Below are 11,375 nucleotides of genomic sequence, written 5' to 3'. Positions count from 1 at the left end.
AAATTTTGAACTGTCCAGATATTGACTCCCCTGTTACTTTACAGCGAATTTGTAAATAGGTTTTTTTAAAGGTTGCATGCTAAACTTACTTCAAATCCGTTTACCCAAAATTGTTCAAATTTGGCATATGTATTCAGCATAGGCAGGCCTTTAATAAACTACTTACGATTTAGCTGTAAAATTAATAGGGGAGCCAATATTAGAACCACCTGGTAGAATACCCTGGTCCTGGGCCAAAAAAGTGTATAAAATTCGAGTTATATTTCTTTATATGAGAACTTACCCGGTATTTTCTTATTTACTATATCGTGTTATAATACACCACCAGGTATATATTTAATTACCTTTGAAAAATACATAATATAGGTATAAATAGTTTAATTTTCTTTTTAGATTTTAGAGCTAATTTTATTTTAAACTGTACTGCTATGCACATTTTATATTTTATCCTTTAGGGGGTGGTTAAAACCTAAGGTTAAAACCAGCTGAAATAATGTAAAAAACAAATTTCTTATAAAAAAATTCAAATTCTTCTAATGTGGATGGATAGTTTACTTGTTTTTTTTATCTAGTTGTGGTACAATATACTGTTCTACAATAATTTTAGTGAAATATAGGGTTTAATGTGCGATTTTATTACGTTTTTTTTGTGAGATCCTCAGCTATCAGCTATATCTTTTCCATTATGCTTGTGATTATGCTTAACTTCAGTGAATACACACAAAAAGCGGTCGTTTTCTTTGACACACGGTGTAAAACTGTTACTCAATGAACATAACACACTGACCAAGCGTTTGCAAGTTAAAGTGAAAGTTATTGTGTTGAACGAAGACCTTCCTCCAAATATCTACCTATTTTTTGTGCAGTTTCGTGTGTATTTTTATTTGTTTTTATTATTTCTTGGTGTTTATTGTGCATTTTATGTATCGACGAAAATGGGAATGGGTAGTAACATGGATGGTTGTGGCAATTTTATGAAATACAGTTTGTTTATCGTCAATCTCATTATTTTTGTAAGTTTTTGGCGCCTTTTATAGGTTAGAGTTGTTATTAAATTATTATAGAAACGTGTCTTTATTTATTTGTAAACAACAAAATAGTATGTTTATCATTAGACTTATCGGCTTTTGAATGCGCTGCTGTAAATAATTAAAATTAAAACGAATAATAAGCGAGATGTTTGTGATTGCTAAATAAAGTCCAAAATATTTTTAATCACGTAAACAGTAAAAAATTACGCTCAACAACCTCTGTACGAATATAAATTATTTCTATAGAAAACTATATATTTCTAAATACCGTATGATCTAAAAAGAGCCGCAAGAAATGATGTTTTTTTTCGATTATACGAAAGTTAAAATTAATTTATCCCATGATGCTCCTATTTATTCATTAACGTATACTTGATATATTATAAAATTATTTTTTCTATATGGTTTTTCTCTTTGACAAGTGACAAGACAGTTTTTTTTAAACGGTTGATATGAATTATGAATATTGTTAGGGTATCATATTAAAATTCATCAATTTATACAAGGAATTTAAGTATATTATAAGAAAAATGATGGCATATTAATTTGAAATAAGAGAGTTGCTGTCAGTTTTCCCATATTTCCGGAAGTACAGCCATATTGTATTTTCAATATCGAGAGATCTAATTGAACAAATGAATATTGGGATACCCTGTATAACTATGAATGCTGACAAATTATTATAGGATCATACCAAATAAACTTTTATTAGTTTTAGTCACGTGATTAAGCCTGAGCGGCACAACGTTGTCCACTTTTACATATTTTCTTTTAATCAAAATATTTTAGGAAACAAAAATAAATGAATTATAAATATATAAACCATTATTATTAACATCAACAAAACTTACCTCCTTAATGAGACAGGGACATAAAGGGCCATCACTACCGCTTTCCTGTTCAAAATATAATAAGGTTGCGATAAGTTGTTTGCAACGGCTATTAAGCTATCTTGTACACTTCGCAATAAAAGAGCACAATTTATTCAGAAAATTTATAATTCATTTAAACCAAAAACTCGGAATACAAAACTAAAATGTCAAAACGAATGACAATGGCAGGAAATAAATAAATAAATGTGGCAATTTGACATTTTTTACAGTAGAACTACCACCTGAATCTCCAGCGCGAAATTTAAATTCCAGTTAGTCAGTCCGGCCCCGAATATGTCCATGGTTGGCAGCAATGAATTTAAAAATCGCGCCCTCGATTACGTAATTAAAAGTTTAATTGGTATGGCTATACCCTATAACACTTTATTTATTTACTTATAAGGCTTTATATAGGTACATGAGTATATTTTGGGAGGAGTATAATACTTTTGGCGCCTATAACAGATTATTCTTGATCTAACCATATGATCGAAAAAGAAAACAGCGTCATATTGGCTTGGAAATGATGATTGATGTTCTATATAATCTTCATATAAAATGACACAGTGATCGTCATTACTAAGGCAACCTTAACTCATTTTTTCGATCATTTGATACTTATGTCTTTACTTAGGACAATTGTTGTAAATTGCTAGAAACGTTATTTGACTTTGAAAGAACTGTAATGATATAAACAGAACAATGGAAAAAATAATTTTTACAAAATTACGTGAATAACATAGTTTTGGAGAAAATATTTACTTATTTGTAGTATTATAAGGATAGTCGCAATATGTGAATGAGATAAACAAATACTTAAATTTTGAAAATTTGCTAATGTTTACTTAAATAAGAAAACCCGCATTTGACTCGAGACACGAGATAATTAGATTTAATTTTAATTTCCTGTTGTTTGCAATGAAACGACTACGCTTGAATTGCTCCATTAACAATATTTTTGTTATTCTTGATTAAATAATTTAATTAAATGTCCAAAATACTTTCATTTTTAAATTGTTTTTAGCAATAATTGTATATGTAGTTGTATGTAATAATAAAAATGTTACCTACAACTATGTAATTTATACCTGTAATATACCTGTGCTATACCTGTAATACACACTACTGAGAGAAACATTTTGATTACAATAATACGTATAGTAGTTCTATGTCCACAGAATATTAGGGTACTCTGTATAACTATATGAACTGGCATGTATCTGCATCACAGGTGCCATGAGAACATGTCCAACAGCAGCAATGGAGGTCATTCTAGACCTAACACCACGGCATATTGTCGTCGGTAGTTATGCCAATGCGACAATGATTAGAATGGTCATTGACGGAAACAGTACTGGGAGAATTTTCAGGTCAGGGGTTTGGAACACCCTCAAAAAGAAAATTCCCCTTCTCCAACTCCCAGTGGATGACATACCAATAATTTACAACTTTGAGAAACACCTCACTGTAGTATTGAGTAATAAAAAGGATTGGAAGAAAGAAACGCTTACTTAGCATATAAAAGACCATACCATCACGTGGTATACTGATGCTTCCAAAACCAAAGCAGGGACAGGGACAGGAGTATTTGGGCCGAAAACTAAATACTCTGAACCAATGGGCACCTACCCCAGTATCCTTCAGGCAGAAATTTGCGCTATCGAAAGATGCGTACAATTTATCTTAGATAGGAACTATCGAAAACAGGAAATTGCCATCCTATCCGATAGTCAAGCAGCACTTAACGCGATCAACTCAGTAACCATCAATTCGAAGTTGGTCAAAGAATACCTAGAGAAGCTCAACGAATTAGGCAAAGAAAATAAAGTCCTCCTACTCTGGGTGCCTGCTCACCAAGGGATAGAAGGCAATGAAAAAGCAAATGATATAGCTAGAAAAGGAGCGAACACTCCACTAACTGGACCAGAACCGTTCTGTTTTCCAAACGGGAACCAACTGAAAGCGGAACTGAAGAATCTGGAAGACTCCATCCGTAACTTGGAATGGGTGTCCTCCAACGGTCTAAGACACTCGAAAAAGTTCCTCAGAACTTATGACCGAGAAAAAATCAAAGGTTTTCCTTGATTTAAGTAAAAACAATCTTCGGATTGTCACGGGGTTTCTAACAGGACACTGTCTCCTCAACGAACACCTCAGTAGGCTGAAACTGAGAAACAACGGCGAATGCAGATTTTGTGGGGGAAATGGGGAAACACCAGAACACCTTATCACTGAGTGCGCCGAGACGACAACCATTCGTGCCATGAACCTTGGTACGTCTGATGTCAAGGATGGAGAGCTGGCCTTTGTGGAGCCGTCTCAGATACTGGCTTTTGTTAAAGCCCTGAGACTGTATGATGAGTTATAACTCGTTATAACTCAAGAAAGGGGAACACACAATAGATCTATAAGGTCGCGGTGATTAACTCCCCTCCTAAACATTCTACATTCTACATAACTATATGAAGGCTCTGACAAATTATTATACAGATCATACCAAATATGCAGGTTGTTAACTGGACAGTTACTTATAGGGGAACAGAATGGCAACACTGCCTATTGAGAACGCATGTACTTATAGGGTTTTCTGCCGACTCGTCCCGTCGCGTCGTCTATCGACGAGTGGACCGAGTTTGCCCTATTTCAACCATAAAGCTTTTGCCGCTAGTAATAAACAAATTAACAACCTGTATATGCCAAATAAACTTTTAGTCACGTGATTAAACTTGACCGGCATAGCGTTGCCCATTTTAAATATTTTCAAAATAATTAAGAAAAAATTAATTACAAAACAAAAATAAATTAATTATAAATATAAACAGTTATTATTTACATCAATAAACTCACCTTCTTAACCTCACTTAAAGGAAAACAAAGGGCTATTACTACCGCTTTCCCGTTCAAAATATTCTAATAAGGTTGCAAGTGATCTGGATATATCTGGAATAATAATCAGTACATATCATCAGTGACCAATCAAAAAACATGTTGACTAGATAGTTATTAGACTGAAATAATAAATTTGGAAATGTTTTTGTGCCAAAGATTCAATAGAAATTTTTATATTAATTTAAATAAAATAAAAAGTGACCAAATTTATCATTTCTTTCAGCGATCTTTCTGTTTGTCTTGATGTTTTTTCTATGAAAACAATTATTTAATATATTTATTTTTCAGATTGGCGGGATCATCGTAACAGCCCTGGGATTATGGATATTAGTAGATAAATCGTTCGCTAGTGAACTACTAGGAACAAATTTATATTCTGGATCGATCTATGTTCTAGTTATTACAGGACTTTTAGTCATTTTTATATCTCTCTTAGGATGCCTAGGATCCGTCAAAGAAGTGAGGTGTATGCTAGTCATAGTAAGTCAATTAAAGTCTGTTCTACTTTTGGGTTCAGCAAAAACTAAAGCCAAGATCTACCTCTTATAAAACAGAAAACTTTTGGAATAGTACCTGTTTCTACTCTCTTATTTTTTAGTCTATAATTTTTATTAGTCGTTTGGAATAGACATTTTTAATTATTTTTCAAACAAAACTGACACTTAAATATTCTGTCTTAATTTTTGTTTTAGTATTTCATAGCCTTATTCCTTATATTCGTTACAATGTTAATTGGTGGAATTCTTGGCTATGTGTTTAAAGAAAAAGTCGAAAAGACAATACGACTTGGAATGGACAGATCTTTAAACGATTATGGTAGAAACAAAGCCGTCACACAAGCATGGGACGAAACCCAAAGCAAACTGATGTGTTGTGGAGTGTACGAATACAGGGTAAATATATAGATCTTACCAAATAAACTTTTAGTCGCGTGAATTAATTATTTTTAGTCAAGTTTTTATTATTATTTGTAGTCAATTGAATTAATTATAAATATATAAACAGTTTATTATTTACATCAACAAAACTCACCTCCTTAACAGCACTTTAAGGGACATAAAGGGCCATTACTACCGCTATCCCGTTCAAAATATTCTAATAAGGTTGGGGTGAGTTTTTTGCAACGGCTATTAAGCTATCTTGTACACTTCGCACTAAAAGAGGTTCTAAAAAGAACAATGCTCGATTGCAAGGTCTGCTAGTAAATTTTTTTAAGCTTAAAGTATCACAACACAATTCATTTAAACCAAAAACTCGTAATACAAAGCTAAATTGTTAAAACGAAATGACAATAGTCAAGAAATAAATAAATAAATGTGGAAACTTGACACTTTTTACAGCAGACTCAATGCAGCAGACCTACCACATGAATCTCCAGCGGGAAATTTAAATTCCAGTTAGTCAGCCCGGCGCAGAATATGTCCATGGTTGCCAACAATGAATTTAAAAATCGCGCCCTTGATTACGTAACTAAAAGATTAAAAGTTTAATTGGTATCTCGCATATACATCGATACAATACATGATCAAACGCTTTATGATGAAGTGTACTCTGTGTCCTTACGGGTCATTATATCAGAAGTTTTTAACTGCTTTAAAGATTATTAATCAAAAACTTTAATTTTACTTTGAGAAAAAAATAAACCCAGTATTTAAATCTGATTTTAAGAAATCTCAATTTAACTTAAATAGGATTGGAGAGACAGGATTCCGGATTCATGTTGTAAGACGACTTCATCGGGTATACCAATTAACTGCCAGCAAATCGAGATCAAAAACGAGTTTACCATTCATACCAGAGGTTGCTTAAGCGTTACTACGGAATTCGTTAAAACGCACGCCATTATTATTGGAACGTCCGGTATAGTTGTATCATGTTTTTTGGTAAGTTTTGAAATGTTCCTAGATAAATATATCAAATAGTTTAAGGAAGTATAGGCTTGGTGTATTTCAGTTGATTTCAACAAATTCCGACCGCAGCGCACTCTACGGCAGAAATTAGAAATTAACAATATATAGTTCACGCCGCCGCGCCGTCATGTCGATCGCATTAAAATAATATTGAAATCGGGGTTTTCTCATAATATTTAAGTATTTTAGTTTTTTGCTAGTGCAGTTTTTGAGACTATAAAACACTCAGGTACGAGGTTTGTGTGATGTAACACTGTTCCGGGTAGTAAAAAATAAGTGAAAAAGAATTCGAACTAGGCGTCTTGTTGTGTTGTGATAATTTCAAATGTTAATAAAATTGCCCAAAAAAATGTTAACGCGTAAAGGAGAGCGTAATTAGAGCGTTGTTGGGTGCAATAACATTCAATAACTCAACTTTCCCAGATATTCAACTCTCCCAAAACAGCATTTTATAGCTTCATAATTTCTTACACCGATTTGATCAATAGCAAAAATGGATTCAAGCAGTTCGACGAAACAAGTGAGTTAACAATTAAAGTGCTCGTTACATATTCAAAAAATTAAATAGACATATACTATGAGAGGATGAAATATAATTTGCAATATTAATGGTATACTTTTTTAATCAACTAGTGATTAAATGTTTTATGAACATAGCAAGTTAGACCTTCTGAAGATATCAAAATATTTACCTTTTTATTTTTTTGTTTAGAATTTCCACAAATTATACTTTTTTTTTCGTTTACTCGCCATTTAAACCCGTGTATTTGTATGTATTCGATATTTACGATATTTCCCGGCGGTGGCAGCATCGGCGGAGAATGCACCAAGCCTATACTGTTGTGTGTTATTCTACAGTATAGAAATTATACCGGGTGGTATATCGTCATTGGATCACATGCTAATTTTATATTATTGTAATTATTAAAAATTTGAGATTTTTCTATTCTAGTAATTTATTTTATAAAAAAATTGTGTTCAGTATGTACGCATATTTGAAGTGAAACTTCTTCTTACTTCCTCTGTCTGTCTGACCGTTTGAGAACTTCATTCGGGTACCGCCATCCACGTGCCGAGTTCGGTTCCAATCGACCCATAATTAAGAAAAATCCTGATGACTTCGTCCATTTAGAGGCATCAGTTCGAAACGTCGGGGGCGTCATGCTGTAGCCCGTCCCCAATTATGCCCAAATCGACCCACATTTTTATTCAATATCAAATCCTTAGTCCCACCCTGATGAAGATGTAAACGAAACGTTGTATCCAACTTTGCAGACTACCCACCAAATTTGGTCGTGATCGGACGACGTCAACTTCTGGCGTTTCTTACGTGAAAACTAACTGTCACAGTGACACGTGTCGTACACGGTCAAGTTGGCCTTGGTCCAATCTATCGACATACCAAATTTCATTTAAACTGGACGATTTTTTCATTGATGATGGGGTTTCGTAGTGCACCAAACGTCGTCAAAGTATTGTTACGGATTCCGTGGGTCCACTAATTTAAACTCACGATAAAATACTTAACGAATTTATTTGTCTTCTAAATTTACTATTTACATACAATTTATACTAATTAAACACACAACTAACTGTTTACAAAATTCCTTCACCAAATTGTCCGATTCACAATTTAAAAACGCGGTATAATATTCAAACTGTCCCAATTGAGGCAAACGTCACACGTCGTCAAAGTATTGTTACGGATTCCGTGGGTCCACTAATTTAAACTCACGATAAAATACTTAACGAATTTATTTGTCTTCTAAATTTACTATTTACATACAATTTATACTAATTAAACACACAACTAACTGTTTATAAAATTCCTTCACCAAATTGTCCGATTCACAATTTAAAAACGCGGTATAATATTCAAACTATCCCAATTGAGGCAAACGTCACACGTCGTCAAAGTATTGTTACGGATTCCGTGGGTCCACTAATTTAAACTCACGATAAAATACTTAACGAATTTATTTGTCTTCTAAATTTACTATTTACATACAATTTATACTAATTAAACACACAACTAACTGTTTATAAAATTCCTTCACCAAATTGTCCGATTCACAATTTAAAAACGCGGTATAATATTCAAACTGTCCCAATTAGAGGTGGGAATTCTAGTTCCTTGGGAGGACCTAGTTCCTTAATTCTAGTTCCTTCAGAGGAATAGTTCCTTGAACTAGGTCTTTAGTTCACAATAGTTCCCGACTAACATTGACATCCCCCTTGCTTGCTAATGCGTTTCGTTGTCAGTCAGAACTATTCACAGTATGATCTGTATAATTTTTATAATGTACGGAGATATAACGAGACGTGTAATTGTGTATGTTAAAAACATATAGGTAAGTTTTATTGCAGATAAAAAAAAATAAAAAAACCCAAATCAGAATTTAAAAAACTATATCACAAATCAATTGGAGCAAATATTACAAAAATTTTACGAAAAATTGCATTTTTCCTCACTTCAAGCTTTTTGTTTTTGTCTAAAAATTCAGAATATCTACTTCGTTTTATAAGATATTTCTTAATTTTAGGGACCGAAAGTGAAACATTCCCATAAAATATTTAAAAAACAAACTAAAAATCAAAAACAGTATCTACGACAATTTTCTGTGGTAATTACGCCACGCCGGTTGTGGCAATAGACAAGGCCGAATCCATCGTCGTCGCCTGTATTATATCTCGGATCTGCCGACTGAATAGATTCCCGTGAACTAGTCTTTTAATAGTTCCTCTATGTCCGGATCCGATAACATACGGCTGGCACTCCCCACGCCTGCCTAGCATCAATCGCGCTGGCTGTTCCATACGTAAACTAGTTTTTTATTTAGTTCCTCTAGTTCCTTTAGGTCCGGATCCGATAACATACGGCTATATACATATAACTATATATACTCAGTGTTCCCTATTCAACCCCGTGTGCTGTTTCCGTGCCGTAAGAAAAAGACAACATAACTCAGCTCCATATTAATGCTGCATAAGTCTATTTCACCCGGATATCGATTGAACTGCGATTGCGCCAAACTCCGATTGATTGTTGTTTTAGTTCTGTTTGGATTACTTTTTATTTGTGCGCGTAAAAGAGTGATTTTGTTTAGTTTATTGTTTTCAACTATTTTTTCATATTTTTCCAACTCCATGATAATGTGTTATAAATAATAAAAATATAAATAAAATTGAAGGTTAGGTGAAATGTCAGTCAACCACTTCCCTCTAAAAACATCGACCAATGAAAACTTCTTCAGGTAAGGCATGCGCAGTTAAATGAATAACCGGGTGAAATAGACTTATGCAGAATTCCATATTTCTCTTTCACTGTTTGGGCTTCACTTTTTGGAGATTAGGCTGAGTATATTTGTAAAAAGTAATACGTATATGCATACGGCATACGGCTGGCACTCCCCACTCCTGCCTAGCATCGATCGCGCTGACCCGATCCGTTCGCACGTAAACTAGTCTCTAGTCTTTTATTTAGTTTAGTTCCTCTAGGTCCGGATCCGTTAACGTACGGCTGGCTCTCCTCACTCCTGCCTACTATCGGGCTACGCGCGCTAGCCGATCCGTCGCATATTATTCTATATCGGTCACAGTCTCGATCCCGGAACAGGTCCTGAGGAACTAGTTCTTTGAGAAACCAGGAACTAGTTCCTTTCATTCCGGGGTCGGAATAGTTCATTGGAACTAGTTCGTTCACGAACTACACACCTCTAGTTCCAATATATGGTCCCAATTGCCGATTACGCGGGCTTATATACTCTACTGACTGTTTCTTGAAGCTTCTAAAATTCTCAGAGAGCGTTCTACTTCCTACTGGAAAATTCCACCGCTGCCCGATTCGCTTTTGCACTTAGCTAAGAGATGGCGCTTCAACAAAAACGTCTTTCACTTTCCGGCGAATTCGCCAGGTTTCTCAATACACGTTGCGACAATGTAGGCAACCAGCAATATAGTTTAGCGCCACATACACCTTGACAGTATCATGGAAATATCTACATTCCGAGTTTCAGCCTTTTAGCTCACATACGGCCTGAGTTACGATACTCCAAGATCATTACCACTTTTCCTCTCGCGTCTCGTGTGTGACGGCCTTGAATTTTTACCCCCATCGCGCGTAAAGAAGTTTCACTTCAAAAATTATTTCCAATCTCACATATTGCCTTCCATTTTCTGCACATCATTAATTTAAATTGTTCTTTTCAGGTTTTAGGAATGATATTTTCCTGCGCTCTGTTCAAATTAATTAGGTAATATATTTAAATCATTTATTTCAATTCTTGTACAATAAAACGTCAATTTTAATAAACCATATTATGACTTTTATTTATTTTAATATATTACAACAATAAATTACCATTATATCAAGAAAACAAAAAAAATTTAACAAATAATAAAATATATATTTTCTCAAAATTAGAATGTAAAATGAGAGGGAACATATCATACAAAGTAAATATAGAACTAAGCAATGCCTAAAGGGAAATTAGTTATTATTTTTTTCACACAATAACAATATAAATGCGATATCATATATATATACATTGTAATAAAAAAAGTTTTATGATAAAGTATGTTATGATAAAACTTTTTCATCGTAGGGTATATCACAAGTAAAAAGAATACCAAATAATATACAGGGTACTAGAACATTAAACATATTTTAGCAG

General features: G+C 33.8%; 1 protein-coding gene across 1 annotated transcript; it reads left to right on the top strand.

Annotated features, from left to right (window-relative positions):
- Window positions 1-588: 588 nt before the first annotated feature.
- LOC115883239 (CD151 antigen-like) lies at window positions 589-11,017 on the top strand. The gene is made up of 5 exons (XM_030901575.1): window positions 589-1,013; window positions 5,081-5,272; window positions 5,485-5,685; window positions 6,484-6,675; window positions 10,912-11,017. Exons 1-5 carry the CDS (start codon window positions 936-938, stop codon window positions 10,957-10,959), a joined length of 711 nt encoding a protein of 236 aa, XP_030757435.1. The 5' UTR covers window positions 589-935; the 3' UTR covers window positions 10,960-11,017.
- Window positions 11,018-11,375: the final 358 nt, after the last annotated feature.

This window comes from Sitophilus oryzae, unplaced genomic scaffold, assembly GCF_002938485.1.
Source record: "Sitophilus oryzae breed Bouriz unplaced genomic scaffold, Soryzae_2.0 scaffold_1840_pilon_pilon, whole genome shotgun sequence".
Lineage (NCBI taxonomy): Eukaryota > Metazoa > Arthropoda > Insecta > Coleoptera > Curculionidae > Sitophilus > Sitophilus oryzae.
This window is presented reverse-complemented; position numbering and strand designations above follow the sequence as displayed.

Excerpts from the sequence above, each read along its gene's own strand:
- LOC115883239 (XM_030901575.1), top strand. The coding sequence starts at position 936 with ATGGGAATGGGTAGTAACATGGATGGTTGTGGCAATTTTATGAAATAC. Across the intron at positions 1,014-5,080 it reads TCGTCAATCTCATTATTTTT|ATTGGCGGGATCATCGTAAC; the intron begins GTAAGTTTTTGG and ends TTTATTTTTCAG. Across the intron at positions 6,676-10,911 it reads TAGTTGTATCATGTTTTTTG|GTTTTAGGAATGATATTTTC; the intron begins GTAAGTTTTGAA and ends TGTTCTTTTCAG.